General features: G+C 36.9%; 1 protein-coding gene across 2 annotated transcripts in view; it reads right to left on the reverse strand.

The window, feature by feature from the left end:
- Positions 1-8209: 8209 nt before the first annotated feature.
- ELF1 (E74 like ETS transcription factor 1) overlaps positions 8210-23557 on the reverse strand; it is a 79147-nt gene continuing 63799 nt past the window's right edge. For both annotated transcript variants that reach the window (XM_007468602.1, XM_007468603.1), the window contains 4 exons: positions 19921-20004; positions 18995-19187; positions 17596-18039; positions 8210-10316 (listed from right to left, as the gene is read on the reverse strand). In XM_007468602.1, coding sequence (XP_007468664.1) covers positions 9722-10316; positions 17596-18039; positions 18995-19187; positions 19921-20004 — 1316 coding nt within the window. In that variant the 3' untranslated portion in view covers positions 8210-9721. The remainder of the gene's footprint in view (positions 10317-17595; positions 18040-18994; positions 19188-19920; positions 20005-23557) is intronic.

Genomic DNA, 23557 nt, shown 5'->3' on the forward strand with positions numbered 1-23557 from the left:
GGAAGAATGACTAAAGGGAAAAGAACAGTTGTTGGGAGACAACTGCTGTATTACAGGCCAAGTGACTCTTAAATAGGGCAGTGATTGTAGGGGATCGTAAGAATTACAGAAATAATTGAGGTAAAACTGTCTGGGTTTGCTGATCTCTCCTTTTGTGATCAATGCTTTTTGTATCATATGTAAGGCCTTGTCTGCTCCAAAGCCATGAGCATAGTCACCTCTGTTTTATTCTAGTTGCTTGACTATTTTACCTTTCACAGACAGGTTTATTCATTTTTATGAAAGGTAGGAGGTTGGGATCAAGTTTCCTTTTCCCCCGTTATGGATAGCCGATTGACCTAGCCCTACTTGCTGAAAAAGCTGTCATTTGCCATTTCCCCCACTAAAGAATTATGGCACCTTTGTTGTAAAGTAGATGACCACATATATGAGCGTCTGTTTCCAGGTTCTCATTACGTTGGTCTGTCTAACCTTGTCCCACACTATCTTAATGTAGCTTTATAAGTCTTGAAGCCCTATAACTTTTTCTTAAAGATTGCTTTGTCTAGTCAAAGGCCTTTGTATTTACATTTTATACATTTTATAAACTTATTTCCATTTATTTTATAAATTTTAGAAAGAACCTGTTAATTTCAAAAAAAAAAAAAAAAAAAGAACCCCCCAAGACAAAAAATCCAGCTAGGATTTTAACTGGGCTTGCATTGAATCTATAGATCAATCTATTTGGGGAAAACTGATCCTAATTTTTTTTTAATTGAAGTATAGTTAATTTACAACGTTGTGATACTTTTTGGTGTACACAGACTGATTCAGATGCAGATAGATAGATGGATATTCTTTTTCATTTCCATTGTAGTTTATTACAAGATATTGAATATAGTTCCCTATCCTATGCAGTAGTTTATCTGTTTTATATACAGTAGCTTGTATCTGCTAACCCCAACTCCTAGTTTTTCTCTCCCCGCATCTTCTCCCTTTGGTAACCATAAGTTTGTTTTGTCTGTGAGTCAGTTTCTGTTTTGTAAATAAGTTCATTTGTATCATATTTTAAATTCCATATATTAAGTGATATCATGATATTTGCTTTTGTCTGACTTACCTCAGTATGATAATCTCTGTACCCATTATGTTGCTGCAAATGGCATTATTTCATTCTTTTTTATGGCTGAGTAGTATTCCATTGTATATCTGTATACCACATCTTTATCCATTCATCCGTCAATGGACATTTAGGTTGCCTCCATTTCTTTTTTTTCTGACATCTTTATGTTGATTCCTCCAATCTATGAATATAATACACCCCTCCATTTATTTAAGTGGTCTTTAATTTTTCTCAGCAGTGTTTTGTAGGTTACAGTGTAGAAGTCTTACATATCTTTCATTAAATTTATTCTTGGGTATTTGAGGGTTTTTATGCTTTTTAAATGGCACTCTGAATTTTTAATATTTGTTGCTAGTGTATAGAAACGCTGCTGGTTTTTACATATTGACCTTATATTCAACCATCTTGCTAAGTTCCCTTACTATTTCTAATACTTTGTAGACTCTTTTAGAATTTCAGTCATCACAGTGTCTTGTGATCTGTGATGGTTTGACATCTTCCTGTGCAATCATTATACCTTTTATTTTTCTTACTGGTTGTCACTGGCTAGGATGTCTACTATAGTGTTGAGTAAAAGTAGTGATGATGGACTTCCTATCTTGATTGTAACATTAGGGAGAAGGCATTCAATATGAAATGCTTTTTCTGCATTTATTGAAATGTCCATGTGTATTTTTTCTTTAATAAGTTAATGTTAATTACTTTGGTTGATTTTCAGATGTTCTCTAAATGGCCAATATGCATACGAAAAGAAGTTCTACATCAATAGCTATATCAGAGACAGTAAAATCATAATTTGGTACTAAACACTCCCACCAAAATGGCTAAAATTAAAAGGAATTCCAGTGCCAAGCATTGACAAGGATATGGAACACCTGTAACTTTCACGTATTGCTAGGGAGAGTATAAATTGGTATAGCTACTTTAGAAAACTTTGACACTATCTACTAAAGCTAGTCATACATGAACCCTATTGCCCAGTAATTCTACCATTAGGCATATGCCCAAGAGAAAAGAATACTTACGTTTGTGTACAAGAATATCGATTGCAGCATTAGTCACAGTAGCAAAAACTGGAAATAACCTAAATGTCCTTTCACAGAAGAAAAATACTAGAGATCAAAGACTAAGAATGAACTACCAGTACACACAACAATATGGATGAACCTCACATACATAATGTTGAGCTAAAGAAGCCAGACAAAGTACATCCTGGTTGATTCCATTTATATGAAAATAAAAAACACTGTGAGGGACATCAGAGAGTGATCTCCTGGCTGGGAAGGGCCATGAGGAAGACTTCCTGATGTGGGAAATGCTATATATCTTGACTAGGGTGACAATTACAGTAATGTAGTCACATGTCAAATTTTTTCAATTTATACACTTAAGATTTATGCACTTTATGCTTCAGTGGGGGAAAGATTAAAACAAAGTCAGCAATGAAAAATCAGAATCTGAAATTTTTAAAATATTTACAATAGCATTAAATATTAAATACTGAAAATTAAATCTGACGAAAGATGTGCAAAACATATACATTGAGAATTACAAAATATTGCTGAGAGAAATTAAATAAAGACACTTAAACAAATGGAGAGATATTCTATGCTCATGATTCAGACTTAAGATGTCAGTTCTTCCCAAACTGATCTATTGATTCAACCCAATCCCAATCAAAATCCCAAAGACTTTTTCCATTTTATAAGTTGACAAACTGATTCTGAAATTTAAATAGAAATGCAAAAGACTCAGAATAGCCAAATCAACTTTGAAAAATAACAGAGTTGGAGAACTAACACTACCTGATTTCAACACATCAATCTTGTGTATTGGTACAAAGATAGACAAATCAATAGCACAGAAAAGAGTCCAGAGATTCATATGTGTATGAACAACTGATTTTAAGCAAAGGTCCAAATTCAGGGCAGAAGGGACAGCTGAAAAAGATAGTCTTTTCAGACTTTTCAATTGAAAAGGATAGTCTTTTCAACAAATTGGATATACAAAAGCAAAAAAGTGAACTTCAATATATACCTTGCACCATCTACAAAATCTAACTCAAAATGGATCATGGACCTAAATGTTAAAACTATAAAACTTCTAGAAAAAAATATCGTTGTGTCCTTGGGTTAGACGAAGATTTCTTAGATATGACACCAAAAGCATGATCCATAAAAGAAGTTGATAAATTAAACTTTATGAAAATTTAGAAGTTTCTGCACTTTGAAGTTATTTGTGAATCATATATCTGATGAAGAGCTAGTATTCAGAATATATAGAGTTCTCAAAACTCAGTGATAAGAAAACAAGGGAATTTTTAAATGGGCAAAAAAACCTGAACAATCACTTCATCAAAGAAGATACATGGATGTCAAGTAAGCTCATGAAAATTGCTCAAAATCATTAGTTGTTAGGGAAATTAAAACCACAATGCGATACTACTACACAGCCATTAAAATGGCAAAAATATTGAATATAAAAGACCATGTTGAAGAGGATGTAGAGCAACTGAAAGCCTCATACACTGCTGGTGGGAATGTAAGATGGTACAACCATCGTATGACCTAGCCAGACCACTCCTAGGTATTTGTTCAACAGATATGAAAATACATGTCCAATATAAAGATTTGTACAGGAATGTTCCTAACAGCTTTAATGATAATAGCTGAAGACTAGAAACAACCCAAATGTCCATTAACAGGTGAATGGATAAACTGTAGTATATCCATGTAATAGAATACTATAAGAAAACAAGGGAATTTTTTCAGTAATAAAAGGAAAAATATGCTGATACAGACTACAACATGGATGAATCTCAAAAAAGTTAACGCTACATGCAAGGAGCCAGACCCCCCCCAAAAAATAGCGCATGTTATATGACTCCATTTATATAAAATACTAGAAAATGCAAACTAATATAATCTATGTAGACAGAAAGCAGATCAGCAGGCAGGGAGTGGTTACAAAGGGGCACAAGGAAACTTTTAGGCTAATGTTCACCAACATGAGTAGGTTCACTACTTGATTATGGCGATGATTTCATGAGTTTATACTCTATTTAAATATGTGCCATTTATTGTATGTCAATTATAGCTCTATAAAGCTATTTGTAAAACAAGCTCGGAGCTGTAGGTAAGAACTGATAGTCATTGGCACACATATGGTGGTTAGCAACATGAGAACACGAACATAAAAACAGGTAAGGAGAACGTGTATGTAGCTTAGTCGTATATTTAATAACTATGGAGTACTGTACCTACTATGTGGAGATATTACAGTAGGGACTGAGGGTACTAAAATGACTACAGTCTTCGCTCTTTATAATGTAGTGTTGGAATCACACATACCAGCAGTCAATTATTATAGTGTCATCTGTGCCCAAATGAGAAACTAAAAGGCTCTATGACAGTAGTGGGGAAGTTTTAAGAACTCAGAGAAAGCTCTCAGAGGAAGTAATGTCTAAGCTGAGGCCTGAAGAACAGATAGAATTTAGCCAAACAGAATGAGAGCAACTGTGCCAAGCAGAGTGACAGCAAGTGCAGAGGTCTGGAAAGTAAAGGGAGCTCAAAGAGTTGGCAAGTACAGCGTTTAGGGCTGTTCATTTGCATAAGCCCCTTCAAACCCTCTAAGTTGGTGTTCTACTTTTCTGTTTTTCCTGAGAAGTTCCTCTTACCCATCCAACCACCAAACTGTGTACCCCATAAAAATCTAGATTTGCCCTGATAGAGGACATCGGTCATTCTTTTGGGCAGCCAGTCACATAAATTGGTAGCTAGTTAATGTAAGGAGTCAAGGAAGGACCTTGGTTATTCTCTCTAGATGCAAATTCTATTCTCTCAAATTTCTGAAGCAGTAGAGACAGTGGTACAAAGCTCGGTGTTTAGGTGCTTGGCAACAGTGGCTACAAGTGGACCAGTTGTGCAATATGGTTTTGTGATTTGTTTGTGTGACTCAGACTGACCCCGATTCTCTAGTCTTTTTGTCTATTCTGTAAACTGCATGATATTCTTCTAATAAAATTTCTTTTATGCTGAAAACCAGAATCCAGCTCTGTTGCTAAGGACCAAGAACCCAAACTGACAGTTTGGTATTTGGAAGTGGAATGCTACAAAACAGACTCTAGTATGTATCACCTGCCAGATGGAAAAGAAAGGATGCAAGGCACTGAAGACAACTATTCCAGTCTGGGAAAATGGTGACCCTGAGACAGGACATCAAACTCACACCATCAAGAAATGTATTCTAAAGCTGAGAAGCCTTGGAAAGAGGTTTATTCCCAGTGCTCATGCTGGTGTGGCAGTGGAGGACAAGAAAGCAGAGGCCACAGGTGATCTGAAACAGAGGACTGCGAATCACCTTGAAGACCCTAGTCATGAAACTGGATCAAGTAGCTGGATGACACTTCAGCTGATCTCTCTTTAGGAGAGAAATCATGCTTCCTGTAGGTGGAACATTTTTGGAAGTATATGTATGGGAAGAAGGCTGTGTATAGATGATAGTAGACTATATCATTCCTCCCTTATTCCTTGCTATGGAGTCCAATTTTGTTTGTCCGTCTCCCCAACACACGACTAAGTCATCTATGGTAATCCTGCTTCCTTGGCCAGCACTTGGTTTAGGAAGGGGTATATATGACCAGTCTAGCCAGTGAGCTCTGAAGAGATGGCTGCTCAGGGTGCTCTGAGAAAGGTCTCCTTACTGATAAACAGAAACATAGAAGAACTACTGCAGCTATCTTGCCACTGCAGCAGAAGCCATCCTGGAAACTAAACCAAAATACTGAGAAAAGCAGAAAGATGGAAGAAATCTGGTTGCTCGGTATCACTACTGTGCTCCTGAATTAACAAACCTGGAAGCCTCCGAACTTTAGACTTCTAATTTTGTACTATTGAATAATTTTGAATAGGGTTTTTTGGTTCCTTGCAATTGAAAGCATCCAAATCCTATCTGACAGTATGATTTGGAGAGTAAAATTTGAAGATAAGGCTGGTGGGATCAAGGAGAGGTAAAACCATGCAGGGCCTCAAATCCAGCTGAGGATAGTAAGAAACCACTGAATGGCTTGGTACAATTAAATGTACCCCTGTTGCACTGGGGAAGAACACATTGAAGGGGGACAAGGTGAAAACAACAGAGAAGGAGAACAGTGATCTTTAGATAAAACTTGGGGGAACTCCAACCTTTGAAAAAGTCTCTGGAGCAACCCAAGAGGAACATTAAGAAATTATTATAAAGGCAGGAAGAGGACAGGAGAGAGTTGGGCACAAAAGTAAAGGCAATAGAGAGTTTAAAGGAACAGTGAGTTATAAAAGGTTATCAAATACTGGAGAGGTCAAGAAAGAGAAGAAGGGGGGGAATCTGGCAATATGGAAATTGATTCCTTTTTAGTGACTTTTGCAACAGTAATTTCAGGGTAATAGGGCAAATGTACTACTACAGTGGGTTAAACAACCACTGACAGATGAATGGATAAAGAAGATGTGGTACATATATACAATGGAATATTACTCAGCCATCAAAAAGAATGAGATAATGTCATTTGCAGCAACATGGATGGACCTATAGATTATCATACTAAGTGAAGTAAATCAGAAAGAGAAATACCATATGATATCACTTATATGTGGCATCTAAAATATGGTACAAATCAACACATCTATGAAATAAAAACAGACTCACAGATACAGAGAACAGACTTGTGGTTGCCAAGGAGCTGGGGGGTGTCTAGGGGAGGGAAGGAATGGGAGTTTGGGATTAGCAGAGGCAAACTATTACATATAGCATGTTTAAACAACAAGGTCATACTGTATAGCACAGGGAACTATTTTCAATACTCTGTGACACACCACAGTGGAAAAAAATATGAAAAAGATATAGGGACTTCCTTGGTGGTCCAGTGGTTAAGACTCCACACTTCCACTGCAGGGGGCGTGGGTCTGGCTCCTGGTGAGGGAACCATGATCCCACATGCCGAGTGGCCAAAAAAATAAGGAATATATAAATGTATAACTGAGTCACTTTGCGGTATAGAAGAAATTAACACTGTAAATCAACTATACTTCAGTGATATTTTTAAGAAGAAGAATGAATGGAAAATGAGGAAAGCAGCAGGTTTATAAGTTAAGGACAGTGACAGTAACATTGCAGGTACTTCCTTAATACATGTTGAATCAATGATTTGATGTAGAAAGGCCACGTACTGAGTAACAGTTATGTCCCTGTTCAGGAGTTCAGTATTGGGAGATTATATTAGGGGATGCATGGCTAGAGTTCTAAGGGAGGAAAACTTTTCCTTGATCCTCTTAGGGTCCCTGGCTGGGCCTAAAACTCAAACTGACAAAGACATTAAAGAAGAAAAGCATACAAATTTATTTAAGTTTTCTGTGACATGGGAGCCTCCATAAGGAAATGGAGACTCAAAGAAATGGTTAAGCCTGAACATTTTTATACTAGGTTTGATGAAGAACGGAAAGTCATAGAAAAACAATGGAACAGAAAGGTATGAGCTAAGGGTAGTAAACTGGAGAAAACTAGCAAGGTCTGTTCCTTCAGATTCTTCTCTGTTTCCCTCCATCTTCAGAGATAAGAATGCTCCTTTAAAAGTCATATTTGGGGGGCTTCCCTGGTGGCGCAGTGGTTGAGAGTCCGCCTGCCGATGCAGGGGACGTGGGTTCGTGCCCCGGTCTGGGAAGATCCCACATGCCGCGGAGCAGCTGGGCCCGTGAGCCATGGCCACTGAGCCTGCACGTCTGGAGCCTGTGCTCCGCAACGGGAGAGGCCACAGCAGTGAGAGGCCCGCGTACCGAAAAAAAAAATCATGTTTGGGAAGAATATTAACTGACATGAGGAAATGAATAAGTGGAAGTTACTACTGGGTATAGGCGTATTGGATTGAGATTTTAATTTTGTTACATTGTTCTGTTTCTGTGTTTTCCAAGTCTAACAATTAACTGATCTAATTAGAAAACTTGTTTTTTAGAGTGTGTTTAATATTATTGCTGGGAACATTTTATTTTCTAATTTTTGGAGCTTTGTAATCCATTGTGTCGTGTCCGGAAACTGCCATTTGGCATGGTAGAAAGGAAAAATGAGAGGATGACATTCTGCAATTCTAATTTGACTAATGGAGGCTGTTATATAAACGTTTAATAACACTGTAATACTAGCAACATTGTCTGTATACTTGTTCTTAAGGAACATTTTCTTGAAAACAAAAACTCAGAATTTTTACATGATTTATTTAATAATAAACCAATTAAAGATACAAAAATGTTTAGAGGATTCCAAAATTTAAATTTTTGTTTAAATACAAATTCACTCTGTAACATGAAAACATATAACATTAGACCTCTAAACATGATTCTTTCATCTACAAAAATTTCTTTTTGCTATACTAGAAAATTTGCAGAAAACAATTTTTCTTGTGAAATTAAATGTACATTATTTACAGTTGAAAAAGTAATCTAAAAACTATTTCATTTCAGAAACTGGGATATATAATGTATATCTTTGTATGCAATTCCTCCTCCCCCGACTCTCAATAAAAAAAATGATCCAAAATATAAAGCAATTATGCTTTTATAGCAACTGACTACTCAGCCAGATTAGCCCAAGGCTTGGTTGCTTTCTGGGGCCTTAAAGAGCCCTGACTCTTTCAGAATAGCAGTATATCATTTAGCACTCAGCAACATAAGTTTTTTACTAGTGGACCACAGAGCACAGTGGCCTAAAGAGTTAATGAACGAAGTATTTAGAAGGAATTCAGGTTCAGAGCAAATCTTAACAGGTAAGAGAAAAATGAATTTTGTAGGGTCATTAATTTTTCTGCAATATTTTAGCTATATTTACAGTAGGAGATAAGCTTAAAACATAGGGCTTAGAATCATAAAATTTAGAACTAGATAGGAAATTGGAGATCATCTAATCTAATCCAATACAGCCCTCCTCTTATGATGCCCAGAAAGATCAAGTGGCTTGCCCAAGGTTATACAACTAGTTAGTAGGAGAGCCACTCTTAGGCTGATACTTTTATATTATCCTGCTTCTGAAACAGGTTCAGCCATATCATGGGCACATTTCGATTTTTAATATTATATTTTACGTAGTCATAGTTCAATATACAGTGCAACAAACTAAAGTCGATCTAAGTGAAATCATAATTTTAACAAGGCATAAAATAGGTGTCTTGCATTTGAAAGAGTCAAGACTTAACCTATACAGTGGAATGAAAATAGCTCCTATATAAATTTCCTGATGTCATATTTAAGTACTGTATTTACAGAAGAATCAGAAAAGCTAATACGATGTAAAATTTAAAAAGAAACTTTAAAAATGCTTATGATATAGCCAGTGGAAAAAATCTCAAAAGAATGTCTTCATAGTATAAAACGCCTGTTCCTTCACAATTGAATTCTTAAACATTTGAAGAACAAAAAGAAACACTTGGGTTTTCCTCCCCTCATCTAACAAAGTCAAAATTAACTCTAAGTTATTATTTTTAACAACTATAAAATTAGGAACATTTGGAGAATTTACCTTAGAATCAATCAATAGTTTGCATACAACTGAAAATGTTCCATTAAAAAAACAGCATCCGTAATTCCTTTGGTATATTACTTAGAAAGAGTTGGGTTCCAGCAGTTCGTTTTTTATAGCTACCTGAGAGGTAAATCCATTGGATACCACCATCACATAAGGCTGTGACTGCTGCTCAGTTTCCCCAGTGCCTTCTTTCAAATTATCTTCAACCTCCTTTTTCTCTACTTCCTGTATATGAGTTTTTGTTTCTTGAGCTTTGATAACTGAAGTGATTACAGTGCCAGGTGGGTGAGTAACCAGTTGTGAATTGCGAGGAGAAAAGGTCACCACAGGTGTGGTAGCACTGAAGGACGGAGATGAAGCCACGCTGACGGTTCCATTGCAAATGGACTGAACATTGCTAGTAAGAACCTGCTGTACATGGGCAGGACTCAGGACGATGGAAGGAGGAGAGCCCGGCTTCTGCGACTGGAGCACAACATTTTCTTTCAGTACTGTCATGGGCTGTGACGATGGAATGGCTTGTAAGATAAATTTCTGAGATCCAGCACCTGATGATGGATCTGTGCTGGCTATAACTGTTGTGATTGGCACTGTCTGAAGTGTTACTGTGTGCAAATGCTGATTCCCAGGAGATACGACCACAGGAACTTGGGCTGGGGCCTGTATAGTCCTATTGAGATTATGGAATAAAAGAGAAGAAATTAGCATATTCTACATTGTTTAAAACTTAACATTTGACAACTCACTTTGACAAAACATGAGTTATTCATTTCAAATGCTCCTTCCCATATTTTCAACACAACATAAACATTGTGCCAGACCCTGCATTAAACACTCTACATACAGAAATGCCCAACACAAAACTCTCAGTCCATTAACTATGATACCATCTGGTGGGGAAAAAAAAAAGTCTATATATATGAAGTGCTATATTAACAAAAATGGGGAAGCAATTTTGTTGTGGGAGGAGGATATCAAAATGTTTCCCAAGGAAGTTATGCATAAGAAAGAAAGAAAGAAAATTAGGGCCTTTTAAATAAACATATGGGACTCACTATCATTTTAATATTTAGGGGTAATGTCATCAATATACCCAACCAAATTACCAAACTTCACATGATTATAATTGTTTTCAACCTGTTTTTCTATATATAGAGAAAACGCTCAATTAACTAAAATAAAAAACAATCTTAAATGTATATGAGACAATTATTAGAAGAATTTTAATAGTTCATGGTTCATATTACATAAAACAAGTCATGAATATAATTAACTCATGAGGGTTCTTTAGGCTTGCAGATAGAACAAAAAATAAGGCCAACCCTTGGCAAAAATAGAGGCGTGTTTTAGCAGTTTTCTCAGCTCAAGTAATTTTCACAAATTTTAGTCAAAGATACAACTTTAACATAAAATCCTTTAACGTGGGCTTCCCTGGTGGCGCAGTGGTTGAGAGTCCACCTGCCGATGCAGGGGGCGCGGGTTCGTGCCCCGGTCCGGGAGGATCCCACATGCCGCGGAGCGGCTGGGCCCGTGAGCCATGGCCGCTGAGCCTGCGCGTCCGGAGCCTGTGCTCCGCAACGGGAGAGGCCACAACAGTGAGAGGCCCGCGTACCGCAAAAAACAATTTTTTTAATTTAAAAAATCCTTTAACGTAAAATCCAGTTTATGTAAGGTTGTTAATTCCATTTATTGAAGAAAAGAGGTACAAAAATGATATTATAAGTCAATCTAATTTTAAAAGTTCACAACTGTGAAGTTTAGTTATGGCCATTGTTAATATAAAACAAATGCTGTTGAAAAAACTCAGCATCTGGATCTCAACTGTGTTTCCTCTGAATTCTATAAAGCTATTTTACAAAAGAGAGATGATTGCTACTCCAAATGGCTAGGAGCTGGATTAGTCTCCGTAAACCAAATGTTAATTATTGCCAGGAGACTATCACAGGTAAATTTTAGCAAGTTACAGTTATGTGGCCTGTCACATGTGAGAAATGAAATTCTGGAGGAGAAGACAAATGGGCTAGATGGAAAGATGACTCGGCACAACTCAGAAGAAGTTCAAAGGAAGCAGAAAGACGCACAACTGGAGCCCACCCATACATGTAGGATACTGATTCCCAAGTTCAGTTTGCCACCATAGTCACCACTGTGAGGAGTAGTCTACAGCAGGAGATCGGCAGCTCTCTTGAAGGACACTGCTAGAAGAGAATATGAGTCAGGTAATGAAGATTTAATAGGCTGGCAGGGTATGGCCAGATGTACTAATACTATTGGGCAGGAAGGGATGAGTCGGAAGGATACAGAATAACTACGGGAACTAGGGCACTTTTCCAAAATACACTGTGCCTCCCTTCTTCTCTGCCCGCCTGAATCAGGATATCTTGGGTGGAATCTAAGCCTGCAAATGGTAGCTGACAGATACCATTTTTTAAATAAAAAAGACCCAAGGGCTTCCCATGCCAAGAGTTCATGTACATGTACGTATAGATAAAATAGAACTTGGCATATAGGAAGCACACAGATTGTATCTATAAATATGTATAGCCTTGCCACCCTATAAGTATTATCCCAATTTTCTATATGAAAAAATTAATGCAAAAAGTAGTTGAACAGCTTGCATAAGGTGAGCAGTTAGATAAGGGGTCATTCAACTGCAGAGCCTATGTGCTTAACCATTACAACATACTGTCACTTCTTAAGTCCTGAATAACTTCAGCCAAAGATGAATACTTTCTATTAGATCTTTAAACTGTGGGGAGTTAACAACCTTTAATACACATCCCTCCCCTTCCTCTTTCCTTCTCTCAGATGTGGCATGAGCAATGATGTACTTGGAAAATTTCCCTATTGCTCATCAGGGCTACCACTAGATTTTCAATGCTTCTATTCAAGTCAGAAAAAGATGTCCCTTTCCTGAACACCTGACTGCCATCTGCCAGAAAATATATATACTGAGACATATATATATATATATATATATATATATGCAATATAAATATATTAGCTTATTTGAACAAATTCTAAAACAATAAATTTTCACTAATAAAAAATTCAGAGATTAAAGGATTAAATATTACACAGCCTTTTCCTAAACACAGGAATTTTAAATTATGTTTTTTCTTAGTTAATGATTAAACTGTCAGTTGTGTCTCATTATATTATATAACAAAGGTTATATTACAGTTAACTACTTTTAAAAAGCTTAAGCTGCTTGTAACCAACTGGTACAATATTGGTAATTTAAAATTCCTCAAACTTTCTGAAGCTAAGAAACATATACAATATAATATTTGGCTTTTGTTGAATATCAGATGTCAGAAAGTGTCATTTAATTGTTACAACCACCTGTAAGCTTAAATAATATCATCTTCATTTTATAGATGAGGAAACAGACTCAGAATAGTTAATGTGATCCAGCGTCACATCTAATAATTGACAAGGCTGGAGGGCGAGAAGGTTATGCCCACATTCTTCCTACTCCATTACACTGTTTTAAAATGTATAATGTATACATTATACATTTTTAGAGGCTAATTTATTTAAAAGACCCTAAGACAAACTATTAGTACTTGGATAAACATTACAGAGAAATAATTTATACTGGGTTGGTATATGGACTTGCAGGTTTACCAAGGAACAATTTTAGGAAAATATTTTATCAGAGGTTTATTTTTGTGAAGCCAAAGTTAAAATTTGTAAAACTGAGCATATATACCCTAAATCAATTAAGGAAAGTTTAATCAATTTCAATATAGATACAGCTGGCCTTCCATATCCACGGTCTCCACATCCACAGATTCCACCAACCTCTCTGTTGGAAAATAACCACGCCCCCCCCCAAATTTTCCAGAAAGTTCCAAACCACAAAACTTGAATTTGCCACATAGCTGGCAACTATTTACATAGCACTTACACTGTTTTAGGTATTATAAGTAATCTAGAGATGATTTAAAGTATATGGAAGGGTGTATGGAGCTTATACGCATATACTCTGCCATTCTACATAAGGGGCTTGAGCATCCTCAGGTTTTGGACTCCAGAGAGGGTTCTGGAACCAATCCGCTGAGGATACTGAGGGATAACTCTATGTGCAATTATGTGAGATACAAAGAAAAGAGCAAAGAAAAAATTGAGAAAAAATATGTTGCTACTTCATTGTAAGTAAGTGATAATTCATGTGATTATGTGAATTAACTGACAGTATGGCAACTCATTAAGTTCACTGCTTTAGACTAAACTGCTTGCATTAAAACACTATCTCCACCACTTACTAAAAGTGACCAGGCTCCGTGACCTCTCCTTGACTCTGTTTCCTCAACTGCAAAACAGGAATATTACCTACACCTCACTGAGCAATAAGGATTTTCTATACATTAATATATGTAAAGTGTATGAATACAGAGTTCTTTGAAAGTATCATCTCTTGCTGTATATTAATTTAATAACCTAAATTTAAGTCATAATCATTTGACCTTCCCTCAACTATAGAAAAAAATATTTCAAAGGTCTTTGATTTTATTAAAAAGTAGTCAAGAAAGATATAGCCAAATTTCTGTTACTTTTCTTAGGAGTGATAATATGATTATTTAGGATGTCTCTATTCTTAAAGAGTATACACTGAAGTATTTAGGGGTGAAATGTCATGGTGATGTCAACTGACTTGACAAATAGCCAAACAGGAAAAAAAGGGTATAAATAAATATAGAGAGGAAACAAATAAGGCAAAATGCTATCAACTGTGAATCCAGGTGGATGGTATAGTTGTTCAGTGTACTATTTCAACCTTCCCATATTTTGAAATTTCTCATAGTTAAAAGTTGGGATAATTACAGTGAAAATAAGGAGGATTTGGGGGAGGAAAATAAAATATAACCAAATGAGAAAATAATTTTTTTTTAAGTCAAATGAATGATTAAGAATGTATGTGGGGCTTCCACAGTGGCATAGTGGTTAGGAATCCTCCTGCCAATGCAGGGGACACGGGTTTCGAGCCCTGGTCCAGGAGGATCCCACATGCTGTGGAGCAACTGGGCCTGTGCGCCACAGCTGCTGTGCCTGCATTCACTCTAGAGCCTGCGAGTCACAACTACTGAGGCCCGCGCACCTGGAGCCCATGCTCTGCAATGGGGGGTGCCGCTGCGACGAGAGGCCCACACACCACAAGGAAGAGTAGCCCCCGCTTGCTGCAACTGGAGAAGGCCCATGTGCAACAGTGAAGACCCAACGCAGGAAAACTAAATAAATAAAATAAATTTATATTAAAAAAATATAATGTATGTGGATACATACATACATTCATATAAATACATAATAATTTCTACAAGAAGAAATTGTGTTTTGGGAATTCCCCGCCGGTCCATTGGTTAGTTCTCAGCGCTTTCACTGCCATGGGCCCAGGTTCAATCCCTGGTCAGGGAACTAAGATCCCTCCCACAAGCCGTACAGCATGGTCAAAAAAAAAAAAAAAAAAAAAAAAAAAAAAAAAAAAAAAAAAAAAAAAAAAAAAAAAAAAAAAAAAAAAAAAAAAAAAAAAAAAAAAGAAAAGGAAAGAAAAAAGTTGTCTTTAAGTTTGAAAAGTTAAATTTTATATTTCTTCATTTTATAAGTAGTCCACTTAGAGAACTCATTATTCTAAAAGGAGATAGAGAATGATCATATACCCTACTTCAAAATAAACTCTATAAATATGAAGGGGTGTTATATGTCAGACTATGTTAGGTGTTAGGAAAAGGACAATGAATGGACTCTAGCTCCTACAGATTTAAATGTGTAGCAGGAGACAGGCATTGAAGTCACCTGAAACACCTGGTTTATGTACCAGAATGTGGTACAGGCAAGAAGTAAGCTTTCGCTGGAGAGCAAGGAAGGAATTATGAGTAGAGTGAGAGCTGGCAGTGGAGGCTACAGAAATTGGACTGCACTCTGTGCGCAAAATAGATCTAACAAAAGCTGCAAGAAGGCACTATCACCAATGCTGACTCTTGAGCCATTAAACAAAGAATGGCTCTGGTCAGAAACATCACATAATGATATGCATCGGTAACATGTAGGTTGCAAGAGAAAAAAATAGGAGAAACAGGAAGCAGGCAGAGAGTCCACAGAACTCTGAGACTGTGGAAATGAAGATTCTGAAAGGTACACCGAAGACAGTTTGAAAATCAGAAGTGGGGAGTGTAATTACAATGTTTTAATATCTGGCAGTGAGTCTTACTCAGAAATTGACATTCAGAGTAATAAACTATCCAATATAATACACAATTTACTATCTTTCAGAGCTAAAGGTATGTGTTTTTGTTGCTCTTGTTGTTTTTCTTCTGGTTTGTTTTTATTCTCTAGGTCTAAAAAGGAAACTTTGATTGGAGATGCCAAAAAACAACTGAATCAGTCCAAGAAGGGAGTCCCAGTGATCAGCTGTGGCCATTGTATGTTTCATATCAACACAAATACATACAATGATAAGATGACAAAGAGCATAGAAATCAACACAAGGAACCACGTAATTTCCATTAGATATTCAGTCATCATAAGTAACCAAAAGAACTTAGAGGAAAATAAAACATTAAAGGGAAAATACAGAGTTAAATAAGTACTTCTTTAATTAAGATGGAAAAAATGTGGTCTTTATACTCCTTACAAGTCAACGATTTAAGAGAATTCAATTCTCTTAAATCAAACTTGTCAAAAGTTTAAATGGACCATACAAGGAAGACTGAATCGTCTATAAGTCTGTTTTGATTCTAGGTAATGTATACTTCAAGATCAATTGAACAAGAACCCAGCATTTATATTCTAGAATCTACAACTGTAAGATTGAAGTCAGCTAATGAAAATAATCAAAGAATCATTTTTACTGGATTTGGAGGGGCTCCTATATTTTATTATAATTCACGTTCTGGAAATTCATGGCAGTAGAAATGGAAAAACAGAACCTGAAAATGTCCATCTAATTTTCTGCCTTCCTCCCTTCCCCCATTCTAAATCAGTCAAGACCAGTCCCAAGTGTCTGCAATAGAGCAGTCTAATTTGTTGTTTCATGCCTTTTCTGGGGTTATGAGGCAGACTTGATTTGATTAAACCACAAAACTATTCTTCCAACTCTGCCACTCTAAAAGCCCGAAAAAGAGGACCTTCGATTCTTGGCCTCCAACCTGTTTGAACTTTAGAACTATTCTGGATATTATGTGAGAAGATAGTATCTTCCCAAAGACTAACGTGGATTTCTTAGAACTCAATGCATTCCAAAGGGTCATGATATGTAAATTTATGTTAAATTTTTACAGCTTCTAACTTTGTTTGAAAAAAGATCTGAAACTATTCTCTGGATTTTCTTATATGTGGATCCCTTCTTATATGGATCAATTCAGTTACACAAAGCTATAGAGAACTGATTCAAATTGACTGAATAACATCAAGTAATGTCAAAGTTTAAAAGTAAGGTATAGGGTCTTCTCTGGTGATGCAGTGGTTAAGAATCCGCCTGCCAATGCAGGGCACATGGGTTCGAACCCTGGTCCGGGAAGATCCCACATGCCGCAGAGCAACTAAGCCCATGCGCCACAACTACTGAGGCCACACACCCAGAGCCCGTGCTCGGCAACAAGAGAAGCCACCGCAGTGAGAAGCCCGCGCACCACAACGAAGAGTAGCCCCTGCTCACCGCAACTAGAGAAAGCCCACGCGCAGCAACGAAGACCCAACACAGCCAAAGAGAAATAAAGTAAATAAATTTATAAAAAAAAAAAGAGTGCTTTAAAAAATAAATAAAAATAAGGAATCACTGATACAATCACAGGACTGATGCAACGCTGCTGAAACAATCTGTTGACCAAGAGTTCTAGCTTGACATGTATATAATTTTTATTTTCACTTCTGAATCCTGACACGTTTAACGACGACTCTGGTCAGAAACATCGCACAATGATCTGCACCAGTAAGTTTAATTTTCTCACCTAATACTCTGAACGGAAGAATTTAATGTTTCGTCCTGCATGCTACTGGTTGCTTCTCCTTCTGGAACAGCTTGTACTGGCTGTACTACATGAATAGTCCGGAAGAGCTGGGTAGGATATGGAGTCTGTGTGGACTGCATTGTCCTAAGAACCTCTGCTGGCTGTGCAGGTTCCACAGGATCTTTGGGTTTTGCAGCTTTAGAATTCCCTGGTTTTAGAACTGTAGTGGCGCCTCCTTTTATCCCTGGACCTGAAGATACTCTCGATCGACTTGCCTGGTTCCTACTCGAAGTGGTTGTTGAAGACAGTGATGGATCTGAAGACTCTATGCTGGAACTTGGATCCTCATCATCTATATAAATAAGGTCTTTCGGCATATCCTTAAACTGATACACCAAGCGCTGACCTTCTACTTTTGCCAGAATACCCCTTTGGTAATAGTACCTATTCAAAGCAGACAATTTCATCAATATTGTATTCAGTTATACATAAACTAAAATAATCTTCAACACAATAAAAATTTCCTAATCATAAACAAAAGTTTAAAGCTAGAAACAAACAGGTGAGAAAAGACTTTCTAAATGAAGGGTAGTTATTTTATTTCTCTTCCATAGCTTACTACAATTATAATGTCCCTAACCTGTTTAAATTTGCTTCAGTAAATCTGAAACAATTTTCTGTATAAAACTTAATGATGTACAAATAAAAGTGATTCAAATTCTGTCACTTATTTTAATTAAATCAAGAACTTAAAAAGTGTGAGTTAAAAAATAAAATGCCAACTGTAACTAAATAGTTCTGGTTTAAAAAGGTTACCGAGTTCTCAGATCACTGATATTTCTAATAAATCTTTCTCAAATATACCCAGATCCTGAAGATTAAATGACATGATCACAACAAAAACAAACTAAAAGTGGGTTTAAGGGATACCTTTGTTCAACATTTTCACAATGGCTAATATTATGCTCGAAGCATTAATTTATTCCAACACTATATAACACATCATACCCGAGATGCATGTTTAAAAATGCCCCCTCTTATTCAGTACCTGCATTACCACTAGTTGTTACTTTGTCCTGAACTTAAGTTTAATGACTCAAAACATGTGAGCCTTGTGGTCAATTTACAATTTCTGATGACAGCTTAACATTTTCTAATCCCTTCATAAATAAAGTATCTCGTTTGCATGAAGCTTTAGGGGGAGGAAGAAGAACATTTTCCCAGATTGGAATAAGATTTCAACTTAAATACATACTCATTTCTATAAGCAGTGTGGTTTTAGCCCTTTAACAATAAAATTCACCATTTCTTTAACTCACGCACTTTTTAGAAGTCACCTACTTTTCAGTATTTAGGAACCGCTACTGGTCACACAGTGAACTACGGAAGCCTCACGTACCTGAGGGCTCTTCCCATGGTCTCATAATTCATGTCAGGCTTGTTTTTGTGCTTCCCCCACAACCGGGACACTGCTTTAGAATCTACCAATTTAAAAATGCCTTTTTCTCGCTGGGTCCACTTGATATATTTAGGACAAGTAGCTTTGTCCTGGAGCAGTGCCAGTAAAAACTCCCAAAGATAAATTGTGTTTCCTGAAACAAAAGCAATTTCTTTTTAACTGCCCAAAATTTCATTTGAAAGAACACAATAAAACACAACTAAAGGTCTTCTTAAGTTCCATCTATAATTATACAAACATACTACACAGTTCAGTTAGTACTGGTGATATAATGGTCATAATTTTTAGGGTCTAACATAGATCTTTTTATTAGTCCTGTATAAAATGTCTGAACAGAGCAATCCTGCCAATGAGATGTGTAATGACTTGGGGAGAAAGCACTTTGAGACAAATTTTTTTTTCACCCTCTTTAAGAACCATTATTACGCCTAAGAAACTGAGAAAGAGTTGTACAAAACCTTTCAATAGTTGTTCTTTTTATATAAAGAGCCAGCAGGTTAGCCTTAATAATTTTCTTCAAAGTTGGGCAGCAGTTATGAAAATACTAAAACTCCAAGACAATATAATAAAGTGTCTATGAACTGAAAACCTAACGTGGCTGAATTCTTCCAAGAGGCTCTTTATTAAATGAAAGGATGGATTATTTTGACAGGTAAGTGAAAATCTCCTAGATGGATTTCTTGGACTACATTATTACCAGTCTTTCTACAGAAGGTGGTAACCGTACCTTATAAGCATGTGGCAGCAATAAGATCCATTTCAATAAAAGCTGGTGGTTTCTACTTAAAATATGCAGACATTTTAAAGCAATCTGAATGTTACTTGACCCCTAAGTATTATAGGGAAGCTACAGTAGTAGTACTTACCCTTCCCATCTTTGTTTTTCTTCCTCACAGATATGTTTGGTGTAGTGGCTGGGGAATCTGGTCGTGGTGGTTTAGTTTTTCTCCCTGAAATCACAATGGCTCTACATAAATATTTGCCCTCAAAAGAGAGAGGGAATGGACAATTTAGCTGTTTATAAATGCTGTTTTGTCATTTACCCTAAATTTCAAGTGCCAAATATTTTATACATGGAACACATATATTGGTCTCCTAAGTGCTATTTATTAAAAGGAAAATAACTTCAGTAAAAATTTGACATTAACTTAGGTTAGATCACAAACACTTTTATGTAGAAAATGATACTTTGGCTCATTTGTAAAAATGAGGTTAAGTTTAAACTTTACATTTTGTCTTTGAGGTGACAATACTGACAGTGCTTTCTTAAAATCTGGGGGAATATTCTTGATGCTGATAAAACTTGGGCTCAAAAAATAAGCCACACAGGTTTGTCTGCCTCTTGGTTAGTTCTCAAATACTGGAAACTACCCAAAACTTCTAGAGATATAAAAAATAAGTGACGCTAAATTTCTGTGAACCACATAGTCAATTTTTATTTTCTTGTGCATTTTTAAGCATCTCATTCTTCTATATTTCTTCCAATTTACAGCAAACAAATTTACTTTATGATTATCCATCATCCAGTCCTAAACAAGTCCAATGCAACAGAGTTAAACTATATTTTATGCAGCCTTAGTCTGGGTCAACCAACTATTCTAAAACTGTGTTTGTGATCTTCTTTTGCCACTTATCTAGAACCACAACTTGGCAGCAACGTTGCCTATGATTTAGGTTAAGCTGATGATGCTGTCTGAACAGACTACCACCCTGTATATGAGAGACAATGAAGACTAAGCATAAATAGATACTTTAGGTAGTACCATTTACCCCTACATTCTTGAAGCTGACTCTCTGATCTTAGATCATAAGGGTGAATGCTGGGGTAATATAATATAGGCAGTAATTTAGAAAAGCAGAATCCTAGAGCTAAAGTCACAAGGTTAGTGACAACACATCCCAAGACAAACTGAATAGGAAAACGTTTCTTTTTTTTTTTTTTTTTTTTTTTTTTTTCCCTACTAGTTAACATAATTCTGTTTCTCTTTCTATTAAAATTATTTTTTTTTTTTTTTTTTTTTTTTTGCCCATGCCGCGTGGCTTGTGGGATTATAGTTCCCCAACCAGGGGTTGAACCCAGGCCCTGGGCAGTGGAAGCATGGAGTCCTAACCACTGGACTGCTGGGGAATTCCCAGGAAAACATTTCTGGAGTTAAGGTAAGAGTCAAGGAGAAGAGGGTCAAAAAAGTCACTCTTAAGGCCAGGTTCCTCTTGAAACTACCAGATGTATAAACGTAGACCGTAGGAGCCTGGTGTCTCAACTTCCATCACTGCAGACACCTGCAGAGAACCTCTGCATGACAGAGACTTCTAGCTAACCGTGTTCATGACAGTAAGGACTGAGAGAAGCCAGACTTCAATTAGCTCCTATCCTTCACTCCCATCTTACTTTATGCTATATTTTGACTTGCTCTGATAGATAATATTTTCTTTATCCCACAGTTTTCCTCCACTCGTTTTAGTCATGGCAGATACTGTCAGTAGCCTACCCAATATCCATCCTCTCCGTCATCTTCCTTACTGTTCACGGTGGCGATGTACACAGCTCCACATGAATTACAGATTAGTTGGGTATAGAAATTCTGGTAACAGTTATTTCTTCTCAGTGCTTTGAACATATCCAGCCCTTCCAGCCTTTACTGGGAGCTTGGAAGCTGCCAATCCAATAATCAATCCTCTTCAGGTAACGCAGGTCCTCCCTGGTTGGTTTGCCTCTTCTTCCTTTTTTTTTTTCTTTTCTTTCTTTGACGGGGGGGTGGAGGGGAGTCTTTGATGTTCCACATTTTTACCATAATATATTTAGGCTTGGATCTATTTTAGTTATGCTACTCAGGATTCACCATGCTGGGATTAACATCATTCTGGAAAATTCCTCAGTCATTATCTTGGAATACTGCCTCTTCCTCACTCTACACATTCTCTCCTCCTAGAGCTTTGATTAAACATGTAGACCTTTTCACACAATCCTCACATCTCTAACTCTTTCATATTTTTTATTCTACATCAGATCTATATTGGAGCTCACTAATTCTCTCTTAAGCAGTGACTCATTTACTGTTTAACCCATATATTATGTGTTCTATTTGGTTCCTTATCATATCAGCCTTTCACCATTAAATAGGATGTTAGTCTTTCGCTTTCTAAAAACAGCTTTATGAGGTATAACTGATATACAATAAACTGCTTATGTTTAAATTTACAATTTGATAAGTTTTGACATATGTATACACCTGTGAAACCATCACTACACTCAAAGATAATAAACATATTCTTCGCCCCCAAAACTGTTTTGTGCCCTTTTGTAATCCTTACATCTCACCTTTCCCCACCCTGCCCAATCCACTCCTCATATATTTTCTGTCATTACAGATTAATTTACAGTTTTTACAATTTTATATAAACAGAACCATACTCTTCTTGTTTTTGGCAGAGGGGGAGGGAGTTTGGCTTCTTTCCCTTAGCATAATTATGTTGAAATTCATCCATTTTTGTTTTATGTATCAATGGTACATTTCATTTCATTGCTGAGTGGTCTTTCATTGTATGGATATACCACAAATTTGTTTATCCAATCAGCAGGTGATGGACGTTTGGGTCGTTTCCAGTTTGGGGCTACTGCAAATACAGCTGCTAAGAACCTTCATTCATGCATAAGTTTTTCTGTTAAATGTATGGCTTCATTTCTTTTGGGTAAATACTGAGTAGTAGAATGGCTGGGTCACATGTTAAGTATACATTAAGTTCTTTAAGGAATTTTCAAACTGTTTTCCAAAAATATTTCCTCCATGCAGGAAGGTGGGGTAATCATAGGGCTCACCTCATTGGTTTCCTGTTTCCCAGGGATCACTCACTTTTGTTGACAGATGTCCACCACTTTCTTTAGTACCATTGCTTCATATATTTTATCTGTGGTTTTAGCTGTTTCAAACAGGAGGGTAAATCCAGGTTCTGTTTTTGTTGTTTTTTTTTCCCAGCTTTATTGATATATAATTGACATATTGTGTAAGTTTAAAGGGTACAACATGATGATTTGATACACTTATAAATTGCGAAATGATTACCACAGTAGGGTTAGTTAACATACCCATCACTTCACATAATAATCACTTCTTTTCTGAGAACACTTAAGATCTATTCTCTTAGAAATTTCCATAGTCACCATGCTTGTACATTAGTCCCCAGAACTTACTCATCATATAAAGGGAAGTTTGTACCCTTTGACTGACATCTCCCCATTTCCTCCACCCCGCGACAAACACCATTCTTCTCTCTGTTTCTATGAGTGTGGCTCTTTCAGACTCCACGTAAAATGATAGCATAGGGTTTCCCTCGTGGCGCAGTGGTTGAGAGTCTGCCTGCCAATGCAGGGGACACGGGTTCGTGCCCCGGTCCGGGAAGATCCCACATGCCGCGGAGCGGCTGGGCCCGTGAGCCGTGGCCGCTGGGCCTGCGTGTCCGGAGCCTGTGCTCCACAACGGGAGAGGCCACAACAGTGAGAGGCCC

This window comes from Lipotes vexillifer, unplaced genomic scaffold (assembly GCF_000442215.2).
Source record: "Lipotes vexillifer unplaced genomic scaffold, Lipotes_vexillifer_v1.1 scaffold479, whole genome shotgun sequence".
In the NCBI taxonomy this organism is placed as follows: domain Eukaryota; kingdom Metazoa; phylum Chordata; class Mammalia; order Artiodactyla; family Lipotidae; genus Lipotes; species Lipotes vexillifer.